The 26,699-nt window shown below is 37.4% G+C and overlaps 1 protein-coding gene across 1 annotated transcript in view; it reads left to right on the forward strand.

Moving 5' to 3' along the window:
* Positions 1-26,699, forward strand: part of WDR48 (WD repeat domain 48) — a 48,191-nt gene that overhangs the window by 18,083 nt on the left and 3,409 nt on the right. The window contains exons 2-19 of the mRNA XM_009890475.1: positions 8,231-8,371; positions 9,698-9,776; positions 10,059-10,141; positions 10,257-10,386; positions 13,686-13,774; positions 14,655-14,756; positions 15,127-15,351; positions 16,760-16,834; positions 17,186-17,288; positions 17,616-17,713; positions 19,545-19,652; positions 20,054-20,150; positions 20,671-20,766; positions 22,799-22,904; positions 24,347-24,434; positions 24,964-25,040; positions 25,849-26,041; positions 26,667-26,698. Of these exons, the coding sequence (XP_009888777.1) occupies positions 8,231-8,371; positions 9,698-9,776; positions 10,059-10,141; positions 10,257-10,386; positions 13,686-13,774; positions 14,655-14,756; positions 15,127-15,351; positions 16,760-16,834; positions 17,186-17,288; positions 17,616-17,713; positions 19,545-19,652; positions 20,054-20,150; positions 20,671-20,766; positions 22,799-22,904; positions 24,347-24,434; positions 24,964-25,040; positions 25,849-26,041; positions 26,667-26,698 (1,922 nt within the window). The remainder of the gene's footprint in view (positions 1-8,230; positions 8,372-9,697; positions 9,777-10,058; positions 10,142-10,256; positions 10,387-13,685; positions 13,775-14,654; positions 14,757-15,126; positions 15,352-16,759; positions 16,835-17,185; positions 17,289-17,615; positions 17,714-19,544; positions 19,653-20,053; positions 20,151-20,670; positions 20,767-22,798; positions 22,905-24,346; positions 24,435-24,963; positions 25,041-25,848; positions 26,042-26,666; position 26,699) is intronic.

Consider the following 26,699-nt stretch of genomic DNA (forward strand, 5'->3'; position numbering starts at 1 on the left):
GGGTCTCTATGGCAACGCAGCCGCCTATTTCCCTTTCCCAACAACCCTGAGGTGAAGGGGAGACACCTCTCTATACCCCCCAATGGCGCTCCCCCACCTCCACTAACGTCCGGCCTGGGGGCGAGTGACTGCTCTCGGGGCTGCGGCCCGGCCGGCCGAGGGGGAGGAGGTGGTGCTCAGTACCGAACGACGTCGGGTTCCCCAGCCCGGAGGTGGCAGCGCTGAACCAACCCACCCGTCGGCCCTTTCCAGCTCCGGTCAGCGTTTCTTAAAGGAAGACCGTGGCCTAGGCGGTCTGGTGGGTGTAAACTGCCTCCGCTCACCTGAGAAACGATCAGACCTGGTGGTGTGGGTTCATACATAGCTATGAGTACACTCTTGTAGACTTGGTGGAGATTGAAATGACTGAAATGTGTGTAAAAAGTCGAGACTCTTTAACAGTAAAAGTCGTGAAAATGTCTTTATTATGGTCTTCAACATTTTTTGTTCTTGTTTGTGACACTAGCAGCAATTTAAACATTTTTACAGCTGTCACTATGGAAAAGACTTGATGCTTTATCAATGTATAAAGCTACCTATGTCTAGTGGCAGGCGCAAGTTTCAGCTGTATTATCCACCCTGATCAAAAGAAACAATCAGAGGGCTGGAGCACCTCTGCTATGACCACGGACTGAGAGAGTTGGGGTTGTTCAGCCTGAGGAAGAAAAGGCTTCAGGAAGACCTTGTTGCAGCCTTCCAGTAGTTAAAGGGGGCCTACAGGAAAGATGGGGAGGGACTCGTTTTCAGGGAGTGTAGTGATAGGACAAGGGGTAATGCTTTTAAACTAAAAGAGGGTCGATCTAGACTAGATATAAGGAACACATTTTTTACGCTGAGGGTGGTGAAACACAGGCCCAGGTTGCCCACAGAGGTGGTAGATGCCCCATCCCTGGGAACACTTAAGGTCAGGTTGGACGGGGCTCTGAGCAACCTGATCTGGTTGAAGGTGTCCCTGCTCATTACAGGGGGGTTGGTCTAGATAGCCTTTAAAGGTCCCTTCCAACCCAAACTGTTCTATGATTCTATGAAATATTTTATTAAGCCTGAAATAGTATTAGGATCCTTCCAAACAGAGGTGGGGTTGGTTATTGAACACATCTTTTGTGTTTTATCACACAGAGGAAATGTGCACTTCTTTGTAGCCTTTAGTGCTTTTCATGGTTAAGGTAAGCACTCAGTAATCATTGTATAAAGAATTCCTTTGCCCTACCAAAACCCTCACACATTCTTTAAAATACAAAGAATCCAAAATATAATATCCCTTTATTGACTTCATTATCTGTGCTATAAACAAGTTTTTGCAGGTTGCTTTCCTAAGGAGAGGGATTTTATGGTAACTAGATATTTCTTTGATGTAGTCTTATTTCTTTATGAAGTATTACTTCCCTGACAGCAACATACATCAAAGAGTACATTGTTTCTTTTTTTACTACTACATTCCTTTTCCAAACATTGCTTGGCTCAAAAGCTTGTATTTACAGGTGGGCTTGTGCTGGTTTATGATGTAGTCTTTTCCGCTTTCATTGTGTTACGCGATTTTTTTTTTCCACTTCATGTACTGCTGTGCTAATCTGTGTCTCAGCCAGTACATTGTAAGTCAAGTTCTGCAGAGAATAACTTTGGTTATATTATAAGCATATATAAAGCCTTGAGTAGAAGCTAGGTATTTTCTTGCACTTTTATCATTTCACCTGCTTCGTTAGAGACAGGATTTTGTTTGTGTAATGGGATTCTAAGCGGCTGTTGTATTCATCAGCCGCTGATGGAAAGTTAAAACCACTAATAATTTGTTTTGCTTCCCAATGGCTGAGCATTTAGGGTGCTGCTACATCAAGCTTTTGAGAGGCAGGAGTGGGGATAAATTTCTCCCAAACCTGTGAGGCTAGGGGAAGAAGCTCTTTAAAATTACCTCTTGGGCATGGAGGATCTTTATTCCTTGCATGGCAGAGCTGATTGAAGTTTATGGAAATCGGAACTATTATTATCTTGGATGCACCTGTTTTACTGGTAAGCAGAACCATCCAAAATAGTCAGTTTAGGGTGCTTCTGCATATAATTGTATGTGTCTAAGGGTTGAATCAGAATAGATTTTTTTAGAGCTCAAAATAAATTCAATGCATAAAAAAAGGTAAGAACTTCAATTATTTTAATGAAAGTCAGGCATTTGAAATGTCCAGTCGCAGGCTATTGGTGTTTCTTGAGCTTAGCTATGCATGTCTGAAGGCTGCAGCAGTAAGGGGGTCTCCTTTGGGAAGGAATGGGGACGCAGACGTGTCAGACACTGCTGTGTAGTGAGAAACAGTTGGCCATATGTTGTAGCTTTCAGATACATTACTGTCAATTAAGACAAGATGAAGCCACTTTTCAGCAGGTGGCTTAAAGTAGCTGCCCTTGATGAGCTGCATTGTAACTGCTGTCGCAAACTTGATGCCTGGCCAGACTAAATTCACCCCCACACTCAAAACCTATTGACAGAAGATGGGAATTTTGCCATAAGTGATATGGATCGTCATCTTTCTTATAAAATTATTGAATGAATTTTAGGTCCTTTTTTTCTTTAAGTCTTGTACAGAATAAGAAGATCTTTTTGCGCTGACGTTGTCACATTTATGCACTAATACTGCATTATGACAACAAGTAGAAAGTGAAACAAGCCTTTACATTTAGAAAATATTTCAGCTGATTTTTTAAATAGTGTCATTTATTAAAAGAGCACTAGATTTTGTATGCTATAATTTATTAGGTTTCATGTATATTGTATCTTTATGTTTTATAATAAATGTCAAAATATGTTTATATATTTATTACATATATAATACTTAAGCAAATGAATAACCAGTAAGCTGATTCCATTGTAAAAGGATAAAATGAACTTCTTAATGCCTTCCATTACTTTTATTCTGGGGCCTGGAGCACCTGATAAGAACATGTTCATATTTAAATATTTAATTTAAAAACTTATTTTAAGGGATACATTTGCTCTACCAAGATATTAAGGCAATAGATTTTTATTTTTTTTTCTTGGAGGTTGGCTGCTTCTTCTTTCATTTTTTGATACAATTTGTGTCAGATATCATGGAATCCTTCCAGTGATTTTGAAACATACCAGGTTTTGCATTGTTCAGAATAGCATTTGTGTCTTTAAAATTTTTCTCTACTTACAAACAAGGAGTGCTCTCAGAGCTCAGCTGTTCACTGTTTCCTCCGCCATGGTGGTGTGGGGGTATTTTTAAAAGCAGATTCTACCCATCTATTAAAACAAAATCTGTTAGGATATGTAATGTAATAAAGGTAACAAGATTTCAGATCAGCTGATACACTCATCCATGAAGGAGACACATCACAGACTCTGTAAGAAATTTGCTTGGCTTTGTGTGCTGAAACGTATCTGTTGACAGTAACTTGATCTCTGGAGCTCTTAGATAGTCATTAAAATGATTAGTCGTGATCCATTTAGGGTACTGAATCCCATAAATTCTTTATAATGAGGCTCCATCACCTTGTAATGTTTGTGCGCTGCTGCAGTGAAAGATTCTTATTTGTTATGGGAGTTTATAAAAGCTGCAGCAGTACTTATAAAAGGCCTTGGACGTTACTAAGATATTTCATATCCCACAAATCTTGCCCCTCCCAGACCATCATGGCAATAAAACGACTATGGTCTATATCGTAGTCATTATTATCTTTGTGGTTTCCAACTGATTTTGTGAATCAACGCAATGAACTAAGGAGTAAGGTGCTCTCAGTCTGCCCTGTCAGAAGAGAATGCCAGCTGGTGCTTAGAGTCGTAACTTCCAGGCGACCTCCACAGTCCACTTCAGGCAGAATGCAGTACCTTATCTGGAGCAATAAAGGTGTGTGTGCTGCGGGTCAGAGTTGAATTTTATCACAGCAACTTCTTCTTGGCCAAGCCTGTTGCTTTGTGTGTGTATACACACATACTTAAATATTTACTTTATATTTTTGTATTTGTTTGTATAGTTACTATATTTACTAATAGTTCTTACTTTTCTATATTCAGTGATACTCAAATTAAAAGAAGCAAAGAAACAAAAAAGACCCATGTCTGACCTTTATGACCAAAAAGAAGAATATAATGGAGAACCACATGTGGATTATCAGCAATCTTCCTCTGTTCATTTTACTGAACTTTTGGGTTTAGGGAACTTGGTTGCTGTCGACCACACTTACACAAGTGTCAGGTCTTTTAAATCAAGTTGCTGTTGCTTTTATTGGTCCTTTTTAAGTTCCCTGAGTGAAGATAAGCCTTTCAAGACCCTTTCAACAATTTTGGTGGAACCCTTAATTTATCCCTCTGTGTTAATATATAAGTAATGTATTTGAATACAAGCCTGGATGCTTCTGGTGTTATACTTCTCTTTCTAAATGGTCCCATGTGGTGTACAGCTAATGTCTTGTGAGGTTATTTTTAGTTCAGCCTTCTATTCTGTGTGTCTTGTTTTAGTTTTTTTTTAAATATATATATAATGTTTATTTCAGTCTAAATAACTGGTTTGCAAGAGTGGACCATGTAACATTTTTTGGTTTGGATGAGAAAATGATTTTATTAACTATTTCCAGTGTAAGCAACTGACAGTTAGTAGGATGTCATTAGGCCCCCAGTGAGAATTGAGTGTCCATTTTTGTGCCTTAGTCATCATTTTTCATTCATACTCCGTTCATGAAAAGTGGTTTGTCTTGTCCTTGCCTAACTGCTCCCACAGCAATATTCATTTGAAGTGTTGGTGAGGTATCTAGTAAACTTGCTGACCACAAAATCATTTTCTTTCATCTTAATTTTCTCACCCTTGTGCTTTTAGTATTAGAAATAAATGATAATAAAAAAATGGTTTTAAGGAGCACATGCTTAATTTGGATTAGAATCACTTTTGTCATTGAAAAATGGCTGTCAGTTTCTTCCCATCGCAATGCAGAAAGCTATCATTACCTATTTTTAATACGATAGGGATTTATTTTCCTTTTATTCTTAATATTTTATATTTTTAAGGCAGTTTATCAGGAAAGGTATGCTATTCCTTCTGTGGATGGAAAATAAAACTGTAGAATTGTGAGTCTGAGGAGAGACAAGTAACTGGTTGAATTCTATGAACAGTAGCAATCACTGTTGGCTAATTTTGCAAGTGTCAAGCTTTTTTTGTTGTTTTGCTGCCTTTTTTTTCCATCAAAGCGCTCATGTATTTACACCAAAAAAAATGGAGGAGTAAGAAGAAAGATTTTGATCTTTTTTTAATTCAGTTGTTTCTGCGGAGTTATTTTGTCAAGTTTCTCACAGGAAGAAAGAGGATGATGGTTTATTAACGCTGAACTGGTACTGCGGTCTAGCATTCGGTCTGAGATCTACCACAGACTCATTAACCCTGAAACAATAGAATTCCTCTCTTTGTCTCAGTTCTCTTAAAAATATAAACAATACTTGCCAATAGATGTTTGACTGAATTCATGTGTGGAAGTTATTAAAAGGAATAAAGGACAAATTACATTTGAATATTTCAGTACTGGTGGTAGTCAGTACTGGTTGTGAGTCTTCCCCGGTCATGTCTTTGAATGATGGAAAAAGAGCACCCAGGTGAGGTGACAGCCACAGTTTCAAGGTCTTCTAGGTGAAGATTTAAAAGTTATGCAAATTCCATTATAGAAAAAAGTTAAAATTATTTCATTACATCTAATCTCTATGAGCTTTTTTCCCTGCTAGTTTCTGTGTTAAGAACAGTATTTTGTTTAGGACAGAAATATTTTATCCATTGCATTTTAAGAAATTATGAAACGACTTTAATTCTGTCAAGATTAACATAGAAATACAACTCTCAATTTCCACAGTCCCGTGAAAGTATTAATCATATATGAAAAGTACCTTATTTACTAGACTAAGCCACTATTTGTGGGTTTTTTGCATTGTTAAAACAGTTATTTATGGCTGTTCTTTACTTGAACTCATGTAAATTTAAAAAAGGAACATTATAATGAGCAAAAACTCCTTAAAATGCTTGGGTGATTAACATATTTCACTGTCTTATTTGTGAATGGAATAAAGATAAAGAGCTTTATATTATATATGAAAATATAACAAATATGGGAGGTGACTGACAGAAGAGGAATAAATAAAAAAATTGAGGATTTGTCAAAAACCATCCTGCTGTCAGTTTGGAGAAGCAAGAGCTGAAGGGCCCCAGCAGATCTTGTCTCTGACACTGTATTTCAGGAAGAGATTATTGTCCATAGTAATTCAAATTTGATCTACTGACCTTTAGGTTTTTAATTCCTTTAATTTGTGTCTTACCTGCTCACACATAGTATTTAACTGAATACTTTCATTGGCTTTATTCAAAGAGTTTGAAAGCAGTGTGAATTTAATGGCCATTCCTTTGTCTTGTGTATTCTATCACGTTAGACCTTGACTTTGTAACATTTTTTTACTCGGGCAGTCTCTGCGGGTCTTTTAGCAATATAGGTGTGATGTCATCGAGCCCATGTGAGGAGTTGCACATTCATCTTGCCCTCTGCATCACAAAAAAAAAAATATACTTCAAGTATTTGAAGTGTTTTAACATAACACTACTATGCTTGATTGACAATGTCTTCTCTCAGTAACATCTCTGAAGCTGTGTGTAGGCAGCGACTTGAGCTCGGATAGCCAGAATATGATGGATGAGTCTGGAATGGGTGAGAGAAATCGAGTGTTGGAAATTAGGGCACAATTTGAAATGAGGAGGAAGAGCTGTGACTCTATAAGGACTGAGTGGCTATCAAAGACTGAGCAAGAAGTGCTTTAAGAGCATTGGGACATGATGTAATAAATGTAGCAAATGGACTTGTGGAATGATAATGTAGAGTATTAGGGCAGAAAGATTCAGGAGGCTCTTAATTTTGATTCTCCAGTGTTGGTCTGTAGAGCTGAGAATAGGACTGGTTGTGTGCTTTCTAGAAGCTTACTGCGCTACACTGGGACGGAATAATTCAGTTGAGGTGTTGCCCACATTCACCAAATGGACCTGTCAGTTCTTGTGGTATAGAATCTGAGGTGCTGTAAAGTGTTTCTTCAGTGATGAGGACCACTGAACATTTTGTTTAATTTGCTGGTTTCATTTTGTGTAACTGAGATCTGCTCTGGAAAACATTTTCTTTATACAGTTATAATGCAGTTATTGGAGTGAAAAATTACTTTCAAATCTCTAGCCCAAGACTACTTCTTGAAAGCATTTTCAAAACACTGGTACTTATGTATCCAAATGATTCCAGCTGTGGGCAGATTGGATTACACCAAGCCTAAAATTTTACCTTGTTGTTCTGATTATATTTTACAGAATCTGGGAAGGAGGATAGCTGTCAGCTTCCCCTTCTTTATGTGTGAGGGCTTTCCTCATAGTAATACATAAATCCCCTGTAAACCCTGTGATCAGGAGAGATGCAGCATAGTGCAAATAGGGTAACTGAAGAAACTGCAGTGCCTTATAATCATGTTTTCTGAACAGTAATAACAGAGTGCTGTCGCCTTTCAAGTATGTCTCCTTAAATCTCCTTTTATTGTTTCCGAACGAAACAGTGAAATAGCCTATACACACAGTGCTGTCAAATACAGAAGAAAAGAAACTAAAGGAATAATTTATCTGAAAGAGCAGTAAATATTTGTACTTCTTACTATATTAGAAAGTGGGTATTTAAAAAAAAGTTTCAAAATAATAGTGACACCTGAAATATATAGCAATAATTTGTATCTGCAGTCCTTCAATGCTTTGTAATCCTTAGTGACTGTATCTTCTCCCTTGTGAGTCTGGCAAATGCTGTCATCCCAGTGATAGAAACTATGAAACCTGTTTAGGAAATTAGACACAAACTCAGTGTGTTGTCTGGGATCACCCAGAATATCTGTGCAGAGCAGAGAATTGAACTAAGGATTCTCTGTGTCTAAGCTTGAGTTGTAATGATTAAATAATCTTTCGGGCTCCAGTTCTAGCACTGCTGACATTTATGCTATAATTCTTCCCTATTTCAGGATAGGGGGAGGAGTTACTGAGGTAGTGTTGGTAACTCAAACTGAGAGACTTATTAAATGCTTGTAAAGCTCTTAATCTTTTCTACCTGAGAATCTCACAAAAATGAAATTAGGTGGTGGCATTTTATGGCCAAGTCAATATCTTAACACCATAATTGGATTTGTGTAAATGTATTTTAGGTCTCCTATGTGATTAGAGATGAAGTGGAGAAGTATAACCGAAACGGGGTAAATGCACTTCAGCTGGATCCAGCATTAAATAGACTCTTCACAGCAGGCCGAGACTCTATTATAAGGATATGGAGTGTCAATCAGCACAAGGTAAGTCAAGAGAGGATTCCTATGGCTAAACCTACTTTTATCCAAGTGCTCGTGCTAGTAAGCTGCCTATGGGTATACATCTGATAGGGTTTTTTTTTAACAGCTGCCAATTACTATGATAGGCAAATCATTTTGATATTACTCATATGGTAACAAAATATGTGGGAGAGAACTAAGTTGGTAGTCACAGAATGGTTGAGGTTGGAAGGGACCTCTGGAGGTCATCTGGTCCAATCCCCCTGCTCAAGCAAGGCTACCTAGAGCTGGTTGCCCCAGACTGTTTCCAGATGGCTTTTTCTCCAAGGATGGAGCCTCCACAACCTCCCTGGACAACCTGTGCCAGCACTCAGTCACCCTCACAGTAGAGAAGTGTTTCCTGATGTTCAGAGGGAACCTCCACTGGGCACCACTGAAAAGAGCCTGGCTCTCCCTTTTTCACACTCTCCCTTCAGGTATTTATATACATTGATGAGCTGCCCCCCCCCAGCTTCTTTTCTCCAATAGTCCCAGCTCTTTCAGCCTTTTCTTCATGGGAGAGGTGCTCCAGCCCCTTTATGATCTTTGTGGCCCTTTGCTGGACTCTCTCCAGTATGCCCATGTGTCTCTTGTACTGGGAAGCCCGGAACTGGAGCCAGTGTTCCAGGTGTGGGCTCACCAGTGCTGAGGAGAGCCTGCTGCAGCCCAGGATACCATTTGCGTCCTTTGTCGCAAGGGAACATTACTGGCTTATGTTCGTCTTTGTGTTCACCAGAACCCCCAGGTGTTTTTCTGCCAAGCTGCTTTCCTGCTGGGTGGCCCCCAGCATATACTGGTGTGTGGGTCCCACTGAACAAAAGGCCAGTGTTAGGATCTCAAGCAGACTACTGGAAAACAGGGCTTCCAAGTGAAAGGTGCAGAACATAAAACTTCATGAAGTTTGTGGCTTGGAGGAATCCTGAGAGTTTCTTGTGTTTTGATTCTGTTCCTCTTCACAGCAGAGCAAGTCCAATCCCGTAAATGCAGAAATGACATTAGCGTGGTGGTCCCTTTTGTTTTGGTTATAAGTTTTTCTGTGATACAAACCAAAACACTTTAAGGTGAAATTACACATGAAATGAAACTGTGAGTTTAAAATGTATAGGAATTCCACTGAAAACCATTTTGTGGTACCTTACATAGCTGTATAGTTCTTTCACCAAAAAAATCTGGAATAGAGACTTCAAGCAACTCTACGTTGCGCAACTTTTGATCCATTTGAAGGTTGAAGAAAATGTTACAACAGCATCTGATAGTCACAATCTTTTCCGTTTGTGAAGAGATCTTACAAACTTTTTTCTTAATTTGCAGCAAGACCCCTATATAGCATCTATGGAACATCACACAGATTGGGTAAATGATATTGTGCTCTGCTGTAATGGTAAAACATGTAAGTACTTAAATGTTTGAAAACTACAGTATTCAGAAATTGTGTATAAAAGTATATTATCTACTGCCTTAATTATTTTATGTCTTTTTACGTAAAATGAATTTCTGTGATGTGTATTGTAAACTTGGTAAATAACGTAAGCAGGTGTTTTACTGAAAAATTTAAATGTGTTTAGATACGATTTTTTAAATCTTTTTGAAAAGAAAATTAATGAGTAGTAGGAATATGCTCTACAGTAATATATAAGCCATTAAAGTTTACTCTTTATTCTTTCCACTGTAGTGATATCTGCTTCTTCAGATACTACTGTTAAAGTGTGGAATGCGCATAAGGGATTTTGCATGTCAACACTAAGGACACATAAGGTGAAAAACATTATCTGTAAATACTCTGTTACCCTGGCAATCTTTTAAATATTAAGATGTAGATTTTAAATGGATAATGTTGTTAATTCATGTTGTTATATTTATTTTGTTGTAGGATTATGTGAAAGCCTTAGCATATGCAAAAGATAAAGAACTGGTAGCATCTGCAGGGCTGGACAGACAGATATTCCTCTGGGATGTAAATACTCTAACAGCACTGACTGCCTCAAATAACACCGTAACAAGTAGGTACCTGGGGAGGGAAATGCAATGCATTTTATTGAGTAGCATAATCTGAGATCAATTTAAGACTACAGATACCAGTTTCTGTGTAGATAAAAAATAGCAAGAATTTTTAATGTGGTTTTAGGATATACTCAGTCCATTTGTTCCATTACGTAATAGCTGAAAATCTAGAGCAACCAACAGTCACGGTGTTTAGAATAGAGGACAGGTCTCTTTGAACGTTCTCTCCTGAAATGTAATGTGCTGGTATTCTCTGAAACGTGATAGAGCTTTAGCTTCAGAAGATTTTTGCTCCTCAACTAACCCGTTGAAGAGAAATTTTCACTTAGGTTATTTGTTAGTGCATTTTCTGTGTATTATAATGTAGTTGGTTTTTGGGGGTTGTTCTGTTTATATAGATGCTGCCAAAAGTGCAGTACAGCTCCTAAAGCAGAACTTGGTATATTTATCAAAGAAGAATAAAGTTACTAGATAAATTTAGATTTAAAAAGTGTGAGGTAATACTAAGCACTAATTACATGTAAGGATAGCATACTAGTGAGATCTAAATCACTAGTTAGATATTAGAACGCAAGGGGAAACTCTCCGTAGATTCTGCTTATCAGGGTTAATCCTTAATGTCATCATCCTTTATGTAGTGGTCTGTCCCACTTCTCTATCCCAATAAAGACATTATAGTAAATGACAAGATATTTCCCCGTACAGCAATTCCAACACAGCTTTCTTAGAATAGTCAGGATACAACTAGTTAAGTTTCTCTTCTGGGACGTATCACACCAACCTTCAAGTTCAGTTAGATTTAATTGCTCGAGTGAATAATGTAAATCTGGATCATCAGCATCCTGATTTGTATTGGCTATTTTACAACACATTTTTCCAGAACGAGTTCTAGTTTGACCACAGTGTGTTTTGCTGCTTGTAGGTATGTTGGGAAAAATAGTGTTCAAAGTGACTGATGTCTTTCATTTTATACTTAGTGTTTGAAACATGTTTAAACAGTAGCAGAGTCTCAGATGTGTGTGTTGGGAAAGAACATACCATCCTGCTACACTGCCACACTTGAATTTTCTTGTTTCCTTATTCATAGGTTAGGAATGACTCAGGAAAAATCTGCAAAACTAAAATTTGGAATTGGCACAGCAGACTTTTAAGAAATTTCAGGAATACAATACTTCTGTAAATAAGAGGCAGGCATATAGTTGTTTTGCTGGGGTTTTTTTGACTTACTGTTTTGACTAATTTGGAAAGGTGTGTTGGTTTTATGGGTTTGGTATCTTCTAAAACTAAAAGTGCATCTGGTGGGCAGAACTGTCATTTTGCACGTGTGCTGTCTACAGGACCTTTTAATTCAAGTATAGCTTTATGCTGGCAGGTCTGTATAGCCTTCAGAAGAGAGGTGGCCTCTAGTGAGCTGTGTCAAACTGCAGAACAGTATTGGGATGCTACATGATACACATAACTAAATAGGTTTACCTTATATTTCCCAGAAGTTTTTTTTCACTGAAAGTAGAATTATTTTATCACCAAACTTTGCTGATAACTGTAAGTTATGCTATCTTCTTATTGAACAGGGAGTTTTTGAAGTACAAATTTATTTGCTGGCTCACAGGAAAACTCGGTTGTGGGGGAAAAAATAAAAGGATTTCTTGAACACTGCGACAGTGATACAGAACCTACATGATTCGAGTGAATCATAATTGGGAGATGGGGAGTACTGAGGAGCTGATGATTGTTTTAAGCCCAAGATCAAACAGAAGCGGAGGCATTACCTCTAAGATGACAGAAATAAAATTGCATTTCTAGAGTTAGAAGAGTAACGCTTCATAAGGGGGAGGAAGGGGAAGCAGGGAGTTGTTTTTCTTTCTAGCGCTCCCACCTAGAAGTATGTGTCCTTAAAGAACATGGTTTTCCTCAGTCCTTTCAAACAGTATTGATTTTTTTGTCAGAGCGAAAATGAAGATTGTTTTTGTGCATTAATTTCCTATCTGGTTACAGGGAAGCAGTATACACAAGCAAACATTAAGAGGTAGACTGTTTTTAAAGAGTCTCTCAGTTAGCATAGCCATAATTTAAATCAAGTGGAGTGATTTTGCTTTTGAGAGGAAATCTCTTCCAGAAGGAGGTGGAGTCGAGCTTTGCTTTTGTTCTGGCATAAATTTTGCTTCTGTACACTTAAGATGCTCTCTTTCATTCCTGATGTCCAGCCTATGGTAATTCTGTACATTATCCTTTCATAAATTATTATGGTGATTGAACAAAGTGCTAACCTTCAAGAGTTTTCAGTTCTGCTTTTTGCCTTCAACTATTCTCTGGGGACAGTGGAAGACCATCACTTTGTTTTGGCAACAAATAATAGATTTCATTTGAACCTTTGTTTGGATAACCATAGCTAGCGGTTAAGAGGACCCTGAAGTAAAGCTGCATAATTGTTCCACTGTGACAACACGTTTATGATATTGGGTCACAAATAGTGTGTTGGAAGCTTATTTCCATAGTATACGTAAATCACTATATAAAGTGCCACATTTTGCTGGCAATGCAGTTTGTTGCTATTCTCAGCCTTTTTGGCATACTGATTGTATGGTTTTGAGGCTTGATGAAATGCCTAATGGTGCTCTCTGAATAGATTATTTTAATTTGCTCTGTCTGTGTTTTTCCCAGTTGAGGGATTGGTACTTTATTCTGTCCAGAAGTAGATTAGGTTAGATGGTACAGAATTCCTCAGCTCTGATGGTAGGAGTGAGGCTAAAGAGTTGCCATGTGGTTTTCCCAAACACGGAGGTGGCATCTGCGCTCAGGTAACACATTTCAACACTGCAGTGTAACTTCAGTAATGCATCTCAGATGAGCTAAGAGAGAAGAGCCTTTAATATATAACATAGGATTCTACTGCTACTTGGCTTGGAATAAAATCTCAGCACATAAATCCAAATGCTATGTATTATTAGATCACATAGAAGTATCATTCTCTGATAAAGTAGTTGAGAAGAACAAGTGTACCTTGATGGTCCTAGCGCTGAATTGTGGTGCCAAAAGTGCGCCATGGTTGTAATGACCATAAGTCTGAGGAGTACTTCCATTTTTATGCAGCAGTAGATTAAGAATTGGGATGGGGTTTTCCTAGCAACATGCTCTCTATAGTCTTTCTTTTTCTTGAAGGCAATTCTATATATGGGTTAGAGTGGCACTATTTTCATGAATGAAAGGGTATTAAAATACCCTAAAATACTGGTTTGAGTGAATATGTTTTTGAAATGACAGCATTAAAATTGAAAATGTAAATTTTATTTTGAAATAGCTTCTTCCCTGAGTGGGAACAAAGACTCCATCTACAGCCTTGCAATGAATCAGATGGGAACAGTCATTGTATCAGGGTCCACTGAAAAGGTAAGCAAAAATCTGGTACAGCTCATTCCACTTCAGTTCAAAGTGTAGTATAGACAATTTTATTCATTTTCAGTGTAATGTCTGTAGCAGTTTTTGTGTTTTTAATGGTGAGGGTAGACACTTGTTTTTTAAGTGGGAGTGTAAGTGTAGGATACAAGTACCTGCCTCGGTCTGAAGATGTGTGTATATCCATATGGCTTTAATACACAGAAAAGACAATTGGATCATCTTGTGTAACCCCCTCTCTATCGGAGATCGTTACATTTTACCCGAAGAGCTCTTATTTTGGGGGCATGTTACTCAGATGATTATTAAAAATTGAAGCAGTTGCCACAGGTGAGAAAGAAGAGGTGCCAGCAATTTGTAAGACCCCCGTAGGAGCTGGGAAATGAAATGAGCTAATGAAGTTCAAGTGTTGCCAAGACGTAGCCCATGTTCTTTGTTGTAAAGGAAGGTGAAACACCTTAAAGTCCCCTGCAAGTTGTTTTTTTTTACCTAATGCAACCTTGAGAGAACTTTATTTCCAAGTCAGTATAAAAACAGGATACACCAACAAAGCATCTGGAGGATTCACAGAATCGCTTTTTTACCAACATCACACTATCCTGTTTCCAGTCACTTCCATACTTTAACTTCTTAAGACAGAAAAAGCCAGAAGAAATGAAATTAAAATCAAGCGAAGAAAATCACATCTGATTTTTAGAGGTGCATAAGATCTAGTTACGTCTATCTTGTTCTAATGAAGTATGTTTTTGGTGATGGATGTCTGCATGTTTGGAGTAAGGGTCAGTTTATTTGGAAAGGCTTCATTTTCTGTAGAGAAAATGCATTGGTGGGAAGAATGATGCTAATGCCACTTATCCAATATCTATTTGTGTAGGTTCTAAGGGTGTGGGATCCAAGAACTTGTGCAAAACTAATGAAACTCAAAGGGCACACGGACAATGTAAAAGCTTTGTTGTTGAACAGAGATGGCACTCAGGTATGTGCTTTAATGTGAGACAAAGCCATTTTACGGAATGTAGAAATGTCATTAGTCTTTTTCAAGATAATTATTTTATGTCATAGGTTACAGAAGGTAGCTTAACAAATATTTTACAGATATGTAGTGATTAAGGGAGGGAGGCTGGTGGGTGAAAGCTCTGTTTTATTGTAGGTCCATCTAGATATGGAGGAGGTGGTTTACATAAAATGTCTGGAAATTGCGAGTAGAGTTGTTAACTGCCAGTCTTCGTTTATCACAGTCTTAATGGAAAAATATAACCATAAGTATTATGAAAGCTCTTTATGGAAAAAATGATTTTAAAAGACTTAAATACCTGCTTGATTTAAGTATGATGGTTGTTGCTCAGTGTCTTTCAGGCAGCTCTGATGGGACTATCCGCCTGTGGTCCCTTGGGCAGCAGAGATGTATAGCCACATATCGAGTCCATGATGAAGGTGTTTGGGCTCTGCAGGTCAATGAAGCCTTCACTCATGTTTATTCAGGAGGAAGAGACAGGAAGATTTATTGTACAGATTTACGAAATCCTGATATCCGTGTGCTTATCTGTGAAGAAAAGGCACCAGTTCTTAAGGTAATTGAGTTTAATTCACAGAATCACAGAATGGTTGAGGTTGGAAGTGATCTCTGGAGGTCATCTGGTCCAACCTCCCTGGTCAAGCAGGGCCACCTAGAGCTGATTGCTCAGCACTGTGTCCAGACGGCTTTTACATATCTCCAAGGATGGAGATTTTGCAACCTCCCTGGGCAACGTGTTCCAGTGCTTTGTCACCCTCACAGTATAAAAGTGTAATTGTATTGCATGTTGTCTAATGAAATAGTGGCTTGAGGTATAAGTTGACAGAAGAATGCATATTGGGTAACAAGTGTTTGCTACAGCACATCTTCAGTGTATCGAGTTTGTCTCCTAAATTACATCTGAAACTTAATAGTCTGAAGAAGATAAATGCCTGGCAGCTACTTAAAATGTGCAAATTCAGATATTACTGAAATTAAAAATGCTTCAGACATGAAAAGTTGTTTTCACCAGACTCTAGTACCATTTTAAGAAACTAAGCCGGCATTGCCAAGGCTTTAGACAAAAATGGATGTTTCTTAGCAGCAGTATCTATGCACACGACTCTGTTAGAATATGTTGCGTACTCATGGGAACCAGAAGTAAATTTATTGTGGGTTTTTTGAACGCATAAACGCAATGTTTTCTTAACTGGAGAAAACTGCATGCACAAGTCTGAGTCTTTTGAAGAGACTGCTTTTTGGATTTTTTGCTGTCTGTAACTCTAGATGACATGACCTTGGAACACATAAGCGTATGGGGAGTGTGCAATTGAAACAGATACCAATATATAAGCAATCTGGCTTTCATTGTGGGTGAACTCTGGCTTAGTATGTTCAGATAAAATCCTGGATATGTTAATGTAGTTTTGAAAAAATCAGAATCTGGGAAATGTCAGTTCAAAATGCAAAACGAAAGCTGTGGTCAGCTGTACAAAGGTCAGAAGGTGTCTCTAATATCTTAGCTACAGTGATTCATTAGTGTCCAAGAAGTGTAACAGCAGAGCCAAACGTATAAAGTTCTGCTTTTAAATTAGTACAGAACTTCTTACATTCTCTTTTTAACTCTGTGAAGTGTTTGAATGCGAAGTAATTCAGCAAACATTGTACTTATCAAACTGTCCATTGCACAAGATTGAATCATGCTAAAAACAACTTTAAATACTGGCTGTTTAGACGCATTGCGTCTACTGTTGTCCACGTCCAGAATTTATTTGTTGAATATTTGAAACAAATTCTCTGGAGTTTCAGAAATCGCAGCTTAGTTATTTTTCGTTTAAACTTCGTATTTCTTTAGTAAACTGAAAGTAGTGCTGTTTCTGAGATACATCCAAGTATGGGAGCAGGTCTACACAGACCAAATATTAATTGAACAATGGAAAATTAAGTTAAGCGTGCCTGAAAGTATCTGTGGTTTCGTTATTTAGATGGAACTTGATAGATCAGCTGATCCTCCTCCAGCACTTTGGGTTGCAACAACGAAATCCTCTGTGAATAAATGGGTAAGTGATATATTTTACACTCTGTGAATTCAATTAAGTAGTCACGGGATTTGCAGTCTTGGTTTGGGAACTGTTGGGCTGTTGCTTGCAATTTCACTGTGACTTGCTGTGATCTGTAAGCTTTCTTTAAAAAAATCATAAAACGCTAATACTGAAATTGATCAAAAAGACGCTGAGCTTTGAATTACTTCCTTTGCTGTCTATTTATGCTGCTTTTGGAAATAAATTATCTTACTCAGAACTGGATGGTTAACATCCAAATAGCAGCATGAACTGGCAGTTGTTACTCACAGATAAAAGCAAAGTTTACGGATTATTATGGATGTGTCATTATTTTGTTTCTTTCTTTAGACTTTGAAGGGAATTCATAATTTTAGAGCATCTGGAGATTATGATAACGATTGTACCAATCCTATACCACCCCTGTGTACACAGCCTGACCAAGTTATAAAAGGTAAACAGCTGTTTTCCAGAGTACCTTACAAAATCTGTTCTCGTTAGCAGAAATGGTAGATCTTTAAGACTTTAAGACTTTAAGATCTTTAAGGCTCAGGTTTTTAGATGCTTGATACTATTATTTTAACTGAAACAAAGGCAATGTGGTTATCATCTATCTAGTGTTAGCTACAGTTAAAGCAGCGTGTTGGTGATATTCAAGTCTTGCATCAAATGTGAAGCCAAAGAACAATCACACGTGTTGTGTTATACAGTTTTAATTTAATGTAATATCAGAAAAAAACACAAAACACTGTAGTGACTTTAATTCTTGTTTATTTGCTAGGGGGTGCTAGTATTATTCAGTGTCACATTCTTAACGACAAGAGACACATATTAACCAAAGACACAAATAATAATGTGGCATACTGGGATGTCTTGAAGGTAAGTATATAATTTTGGATTAAACATCTACTGTTAGATGATTAATTATTTTGTCCCTTTTTTTATCTTGTTTTTTCAGTCCTGTGGTAGAAAGAAAGTAATCTTTCTGGCCCAAGACATGATGCAAAGATTGCTTTTTGAAAGAGGAGAGGGCATTTCTGAGCTTTTCTGCATCTTTGCCTGATTTGAGGCTGGGTATTGACATCTTCGTTCACCTGAAATTCAGACCCTTGAATTCTCTCCTGAAAATAGTAGTGTTTGTTTTGATAGGGCGCTCTTTCGAAGAGGGCTCTTAGAGGCCCATGGGCCTGTCTGCCCAGTGCAGTACGGGATGGCATGAGAAAGCTTAGCCTGCAAAAGGGAAACCTGTGCTTCAGGTCCTGCTGCAAACCCACAGATCCCAAGCGAGTGTGGTGATTGGGAGTCTGTGCAGCAGTCTGAGAGTGTGAACTCACCATTGCGCTTGTTAGTTGGCAAGAAAGCAGGCAGGAAGGCAGGACTGGAAGGAGAGTTAGCAGGAGGAGGCACGGCTCCCACCTAGTATTACTTGCTTCTGTGAGACGAGAGACACTTGGTGTGGTCAAAAGGAGAGGGAAAAGAGTGCGGAGAGAAAGGACCGGAATCCCAGATCAGTGAGATGTTCAGCAGTTTCTTCTTTTGCAAAATCCTGTTTGAAATTTGAATATTTTTTTTTTTCATCTTGAACTATGCAGTGCTCCAGCCAAGATTCAGTAATGAAGTAAAGCACGCCCAGCTAACTTACCGAGTTGCTGACTGAAGTGAGAAAGAAGGGAATTAAGTTGGAGAATGTAGATTTGTACTAAAAATGATCTAGATTACTTCTCTGGAAAAGCAAATAGCTTTTTTTTCTTTCATTTACAGTTGGTATATATTTAAGTACAGTGTTAGATCTCAGGACCAAAGTCAAATGCTAATGTTAATTTGTACCTTCATTCAATTCCTTTTCTCTTTTGTTAGTATGGGTTTCAGAAGCGTCTCCTAAATATGTTTAAATACTTATTTGCTGTAGAGATGGGGTTACTTGACAGGTCAAAGTGTCAACTTATGTATAGGATCACTGCACTCTAAAGCTGAGACACTTTATTGAGGATGCTGGAAGATGAGAGGGAGGTTTTCTTACCTGTAACTACACCCTTCAATCCTTGCTTCCTGTAACTTTTCCTAGATTTTGAGGAAATAACTCTTGCAAGGTTACAATCCTTAGAGTTTGCTCAAAGCATGTGTTTCAGGATGACTCTGCAAGTGGATTACAAGAACTGGGATGTTGACAGACTTACTTGAGAAGCTTTAAAAATGAAAGTATAAAATAAAACAGGTAGATAAACTAAAACAGGAAAAAAGAATCTGCACACAAATTCACTCACTGCTGTTCCCATTGCTGCAGTTGAGCTGAATTTGTTGGTAGATTTGCAGCAAATATTGGTGTTTGATGGAGAGTTGTACTGAAATGGTGATAGTGATGAGGAGAACAATGACAGAGGATGCTAGAAGACAGCTATCTGCTCAGCGAGAGGGAAAGTGTTTATTGATGTAAAATAATATTTCCATACCTCTCCACAGGCTTGATGCCACTACCTCAGAAATAAATAATAAATAAAACATAAAATTTATTTACCACATAAACTATTGTTCAATTTTTTTGAGAAAAATGTGAACTTTTAACTTGTGTGTTTCTGGACTACAATACTCATGGAGAAATCATAAGTCATAAACTTTTGAAGTGTATATGAAAGTCAACTGAAAGATTTGAGGTGTTGATATGACTCAATGCTCAGAATTTAAAAACTTGTGTATTTCTTTTGGTGTACAGGCATGTAAAGTTGAAGACCTTGGGAAAGTAGACTTTGAAGAAGAAATTAAGAAGAGATTTAAAATGGTGTATGTGCCAAACTGGTTCTCAGTAGACTTGAAAACTGGGGTGAGAGACAATTCCTAAATCTGTTGTTATAATGTCATATTTCATATCTTTTAATATACTGTTTGTTCACAAGTTTTATTGTGTTACAAGTTTTGAAGAACGATCATAATTTATTTGATGGGTTAGATTTATTTTGAAGCAAAACAGCAAATTTTACCTCAGTTCTTAATCTGAATAACAGATTATTTTAAAACCACCACCCCCCGCGCCGTGGTGTGGTCAATTTAAATCCACCAATACTAATTATGAATTAATACAGTTTGGTAAACAAAGTGTGCTATCATGCCTTTAGAAATTCTTTGTTTTGTATTCCCAGCTAAGTATGAACAAAATGAATTTATAGACTTGTTTAATACAAAACAAGTATTGCATTTCTTTTCCTGGTGGTCTTTTTCCGACAGATGTTGACCATTACTTTGGATGAAAGTGACTGCTTTGCAGCCTGGGTTTCAGCAAAGGATGCTGGATTTAGCAGTCCAGATGGTTCTGATCCAAAATGTAAGTTTTAAGTAATATTAGTGTTTTATTGAGTCAGAAAAGCAGAATAAATTCCAGTATTTATGTTTCAGAGTATTCCAGTGCCACATACGTGAGCAGCTGGTTGGATTTTAGGGCTGATTTTCTTGAGACTAAATTCTGCAGAGAATTCTCCATTGAGAATGTTTTGCTTTTTTCTGAAACATTTCAGTCATGTTCAGGTTTTCTATTTAACTTGGTTTTAAACCTTCAGGAAGCGAAAGGGAAAACGTAATATTCCTAAACTTGGAACTATTACCTAATCTAGAGAATATTACAGCATGTGAGTCATCCAACAGTAGTGATTTTAAAATCAGCTTTTACTGAAAGATTGTGAGATACAGCTCTGTGATAAGCAGATTTCTGTGCCCACTAATAGTTTAGTTTGGGAACAGAACTACTCAAACTTTTGGGAAAGTTTTCAGCTGTGGATCAAATATAGAACATTATGATGCCAACAGTTTTTATGTAACTGAAGTTCTGCCCCACTCTGTCTTGACAGTAAACCTTGGAGGGCTTCTGCTACAAGCGCTTCTGGAGTATTGGCCTAGAACACATATCAATCCAATGGATGAAGAAGAAAATGAAATAAATCATGGTTAGTATTTTAGTATTTTCCTTTCTTAGGATTTGTTCATATGTTCCGTTTGTTTATATTTCTGTTTCTTTAACCGATACAACTTGACTTGCTGTCTTACACCTGTCTCTGTATGCATTATAGACTAATGTTTTTTAATAATTTGAAATTTGCTTTGCACCAAAATTTGCTGAGTAGCTTTCTTCTTCTGAAAATACCAGCAAACATCTTAAGAACTTTAGTCCATAAAAAAGTAGGTGAATAGATGATTCTGAAGTTACAGAAACATGATGCCTTGAGGGAAGAACAATTACTGGCAAAACTAAGGCTCAACTTGGAAAGAAACAGCCTAGATAATGACAGCAAAGAGCAATAGTTCAGTTATTCAACATTAGCCAGTATTCTCTTGACATAATTCCAATTTGTTTCCAAGTATTATGAACAATATAAAATAAAAGAAAGATTTATTGGAAAAAATCTATTCAATGGCTATTAGAATACATGGGGTAGGTCTGTACGAAACCATCTTTGAGAGGGTTTTTAAGGTAGCAATGCTAAGTCTAACCAGGCATGAGATAAAAAAGCACAGCTATGTAAAATGTAAGATAGTGGCTGAATTTGGCAGAATAGAAGAGCCTGAATAACTCCTAAGTTCGTGGATTATTTTGAAATTAATTCAACCCAGATCAGAGTTCACTGAAAAGTCTTGTCTTTGATGATTAAGAAATTACTTTTCTACAAATAATGCAATTAAGAAAACTGTAAGTTCAGCAATATCTTGCCATTTTTGTGACAAAGGTTGTGCCAAGAGTTAGCTACTTTCTTCTTTCAAAAATGACTTCCGTGGAGGGTTACAGCACTTGGCAGGCTCTTCTGGAGAAAGTTACTGATTCTCGTACCTTTGTGTATTGGCAGTCCACAGCTTGAGAGCCAGACAATAGATGAGAAGTATTAGCTCAGGCTTTTGTATTGCTGGAACAGTGATGCTGCACTATTTATTTCTGTGAGTAGTTGTGGATTAGTGGAGTGTTTAGAATATTCACTACAGAATCAGTCCTTTATTTCCCTTTCAGAAGTAACAATTAAGAAACTGACACTGAACAGTGACTTAAGAAGATAAAGTGTACCTATTGGACACTGAAATTTGTGTAAAGAGACAAGAACTTAAACGTACATATATATGATGTGTGTACTTACGTGCAGGATTGTTCCTCTGAATTGTTAGCAAAACTGAAGAAATCTTTCAAACTGCAGGATTTTTCACTTGCTCTAACTTCAGTATCATATTCATCCATTCTAATAGAGAATAGGTTTTCTTTTTTGGTTTCTTTGCTTGATACGATTTTTGACCTTTCTTTCACTGCATGTGTTACTGCTCAGAAAGCGAAGGAATTATTCATCTCATGAGACTATGCCATTTAAATTTCTTGTGTTGCTTGAATTCAACATCCTGTTCAAATGCAGTAATTAGATGCTGCAGTGTAATTGAGATTATCTTTCTCAAGTGAAATGAGGGTATCTAAATACTTCTGTATTGTGTTTCAAGATATCTGACTGACTAGAAGTATAAATAATGCTGATTTTTCTTTAATCTTATCATATCTGTCTGATGAGGAATCCGGTTCTTCAGTGTTTGAAGACCATGCTGCTATAACTAGCTAAAAATAAACTGAATTTAGAGTGCAGTAACTTCAAGCAAATGTGAGTCTGAGCTTTACTAGTACACTAACTTGACATCCGGCAAGTCCAGGTAGTTATGGAACTGGAGAAAACGAGTTACCGGGTTTTGGTGCGTGAGCTCTATTTCCCTTTTTTAAAGGCTTTTGGAATAGGCCTTCCACAAACCTGTATTGATCTAGTTACTGTCTGGTGTTCCTTTTTATACACTTGCTAAGCGTTGGAAATAGGGATTTTCCTGGTTTTTATGAAGCTTATGATTTTATTAATTTATTAAATGCATTAACTGTAGGTGACAGAGACACTTTTTGATCTATGTATACCCAGTTTTAAGGCCTAGTGAAGTCTCACTGTTGTGTTTATTTTTTTCCAACAGTGAATGGTGAGCAGGAGAACAGAGTCCAGAAAGGAAATGGATACTTTCAAGTGCCACCACATACACCAGTTATTTTTGGTGAGGCTGGAGGACGCACTTTGTTCAGGTATAAAAATTCAAGAGTGTGAATTCAGTGGCTAAACTATCACTTTCTTTGTGCAAGCAGAAATGTTATCAAAAGGTAATCTTGCATCCATTCTGTACTGTATGTCCAAGACAAACCCTTGATAGGCAAAATAAGCAGCTGTTAATGATAATCTTGCATTGTCCAACTGAGTATGTGAGTTTTAACATGAACAAAGTGTGGGGTTTTACAAGGGTAGGAGTTTGTATATTGTTCTTAGTTGTATGTCATAGCTTTGAGATCTTTTTGGGTGCCCTCTTCCTGCAAACCGACTAACTGAACTTAGTTCTAGAATGAAATTGCGCAACTTCAGACTGTTGTAGAACTTCTCTTGTGAGTCTGTTGTACTGGTTTTGGAGCATTAGTGACACAGACAGCAGTTCCTCCTCACTGGAGAGCTGGTTTCTGCTCCTAAAGTTACATTTGGTGACCCATTAGAAGGTCCTCAGCTCTGGCAGGTAGGAGCACAGGTTCTGTACTGTAATGTGTATATACTGATTACCCTTCTATTTCTTCTAATTCTACGTTGAAAAGCCTAATTGTGATATATGATACAACAAAGACAGTTTGATAGTGCTGCAGATAAAATGCCAACCTTTCAAATACCGTGAAGCATTTCATATTTGCTAACATAATGGATTTTAATTTGGGGGCGGAAGGCGTTTAATTTGTTGGGGTTTTTTTCCAGCCTAAATAGACCCAAAGTCTATGTAACTTTCAATCCATGAATTGGTCAGTAAAACAGGGTGACTTTTTTTTCAGCTTCAAAAATTGATAATTTTTTTCTGCAGTATCAATGTACTTACATTGTAGCTGGGGCTTAATATTTGCATCCATTCTGTACTGGTGGACCTTAGATCTTATGTAGCTTATTCTCAAGACACCACTGAAAGGACATCATTGGAGGGAGCAAGCCATACTTACGGGACCTAAAGGATATGACAAAATACTGGATTGGAATTTATAAAATTGTTTATAGCTTTGTTTCACCATTGTATGTTTGCGTTGCTTGAAATTGTTTTTATTCTTTCCATTTGGTGAGAGCTTAGTGGACACTTTACATGCCAAGCTCATTTTCCCAAGCAAAAAAGAATTGCTTTATGCCAGGTGCTTTCCCCCATCTCCTGACAGTTTTGTGTTTCAACACACAAAGTAGTTTTTTAAATTTCTCTGTGCCATAGCCTATAGTCTCTTGAGATACTTCTCCCTGTTTCTGCTCTAGGGATCTGTCTTCTCCCTGCAGCTACTTTTTCTGGTCTTTACGGAAAGTACGTGATCACTTCCCCAATGAGTTTGATGTAAAGGCCCAGCTAACCAAGTTCAGGCTCCCTGCCCATTAAAAGTGCAGGTCCTCTCCTGAAAGCTTTTTAATGCACATTACAAGAATTGTTTTCATTCACAAAGATTATTTCTCTATGTCTTAGGTTATTGTGTCGGGATTCGGGTGGCGAAACTGAATCTATGCTTCTAAATGAAACTGTGCCACAATGGGTAATTGACATCACTGTGGATGTAAGTATCGTGTACAATTTTGCGTTTTTTATTGGGTTTTTTGTTTTGGGGTTTTTTTTTTTAAGTTGCACTACAGGGTTTTTTAACTATACAGGACCTGAAGACACTTTGAGATTCATTATTTTTTTTTTATGTGTCCAGTTAAGGTATTTTTGCTCACTTTCTTTTGACAGAAAGTCTTAGAAAAAGAATTCAAAGCACTGTGCATAATTGGGATCCTTTTCAAGTGTGGAGCTCAGGAACAGGGAATACTCTTCATATTGCTGCAGTCTTTTGATACTATCTGATTTTCTTTGAAATAAATGATAATTTATATTCAAAAGCTGGATATAATATGTGCATCATCTAAATTGAAGCGTCTCAGGAGTATGAGTAATTTGGAAGTTGGCTGTGGTGCTTATGTTGATTAAGAATCTCTCTTGGTTTTTGATAATTAGGAGCTGAATATACTTCACATACCAGCTGGTGCAAATAGGAGCTGATAACAGTTTATCCTAAATTAACACTTTTCACATTTGTTTCCTTCTAGAAAAATATGCCCAAATTCAATAAGATTCCCTTCTACCTCCAACCGCATTCATCATCAGGGGCAAAAACTCTAAAGAAGTGAGTAATGCATATTTGCATTTTTATTACTATTTTTAAATTATTATTAATTATTATTATTTAAATATACTAATGATATATATTATATTATGTTTCCTATTTCTAGATGAGATGAATAATAGCTTTTTGAAAGGAAAAGGTACAAAACCTCACAATAGGGAATGCAAGATAGTCTGCCCGTTGCATTAGCTGTAACTGGGAGCTATATAGGTTAGAAATCAGTGCAGGTCCTCAGGTATGAAGTCAGTGTCACAGACAAGATGCCATGACCATTTATATGCAGCAGTTTTGGGTGTTTTCCACAAATGCCTAATTCCTCTTTGAGTCTTGTTGAATTCTTTACATCAGAGACAATTTGTGAAAGAGGAGCTTCACAGACTTTTTGTGTACTTTGTGGAAAAACTGCTGCTGCTTATGACTTTAGAATGCCCTTCTGTTAATGTAGTAGGGTGAAAAGCATATTCTGTCTTACATCTTTTATTATTCCACATCCTGTGTCCTTCTCTTACTAATCCCTTCTCTATTAAAAGAAAGACGGATGCGTACAATACTCTTCATCTAAGGTTTGATTTTAATTCAGTCTTTTGAATATCTTTTCTGGACTTTTCTGAGTCCCTTTTGCTGTGTGAATCTGGATAAGTAACTGTTATGGTCATGGTATTCTGGATGATCCTGATAATTTACTATTAAACTTATAATATAAAGAGCTTACCTGTGTACTTGCATCGTTTACTACAAATAGGGTATCGTGAAGATAGGAAATAGTTTCTCAAGTTTTTTCCTGCCAAACTTTGCTTACCTTATATAGAGACCGACTGTCAGCCAGTGATATGCTTCAGGTGAGAAAAGTGATGGAACACGTGTATGAGAAAATCATAAACTTGGATAATGAGTCTCAGACAACTAGCTCTTCCAATAATGAAAAAGCAGGAGAACAAGAAAAAGAGGAGGACATTGCTGTGCTGGCAGAGGAGAAGATTGAACTTCTGTGCCAGGACCAAGTAAGTTACTTGGGCGTTTTAGCCTCTGAACAAAACCAACGTCTAGCACTGAATCGGCTGTGAATTTCTGAATACTGGGCTTGGAATATGCTATAGGTTATTTGCTGCCTTAAAAACTCAGTAAATGTTTTAACATTGTGTTAAATGACTGTTGACACAAGTTCAAACACCGGCAGATAGCTGGATCAAAGAATTGATATAGTATTCCTGTTTAATTTACTTCTGACGGGTTACATTTGTAGGATTACTCGCACTCCACAAGCAGACAATACAATTCCCTAGAGTTCCATTTCTAGCATTTTTGAATGGTTTTAGTTCCCCATTTCTAGCAGAGTTTAAAATTTGTCCAAAGTCATGAATTGTCTAGAAAGTGTAATAAGTGCATGAAGATTAAATATGGAGGAGGTGGTTGTAATATGAAGTTATATGTTACATCTTCTATGTGGTAACATCTTTCAGCAATGCAACAGGTTTACTCACTAGTTGAAAGATACGATCTTTTGCGTGGTTCATCTTTGATGCCAGTTCACCCGTGGGATTGTTTTGCCCAACCAGAGCGTTTTAGCTTTGAATTTCTGACCGTCTAGCAGATTTGTGGAATAAAAGATGAATTTCTACTATTTAGGTTTTGGATCCGAATATGGACCTTCGAACTGTA

The sequence above is a fragment of the Charadrius vociferus genome, unplaced genomic scaffold (genome assembly GCF_000708025.1).
Source record: "Charadrius vociferus isolate BGI_N301 unplaced genomic scaffold, ASM70802v2 scaffold608, whole genome shotgun sequence".
NCBI classification, from domain to species: Eukaryota; Metazoa; Chordata; class Aves; order Charadriiformes; family Charadriidae; genus Charadrius; species Charadrius vociferus.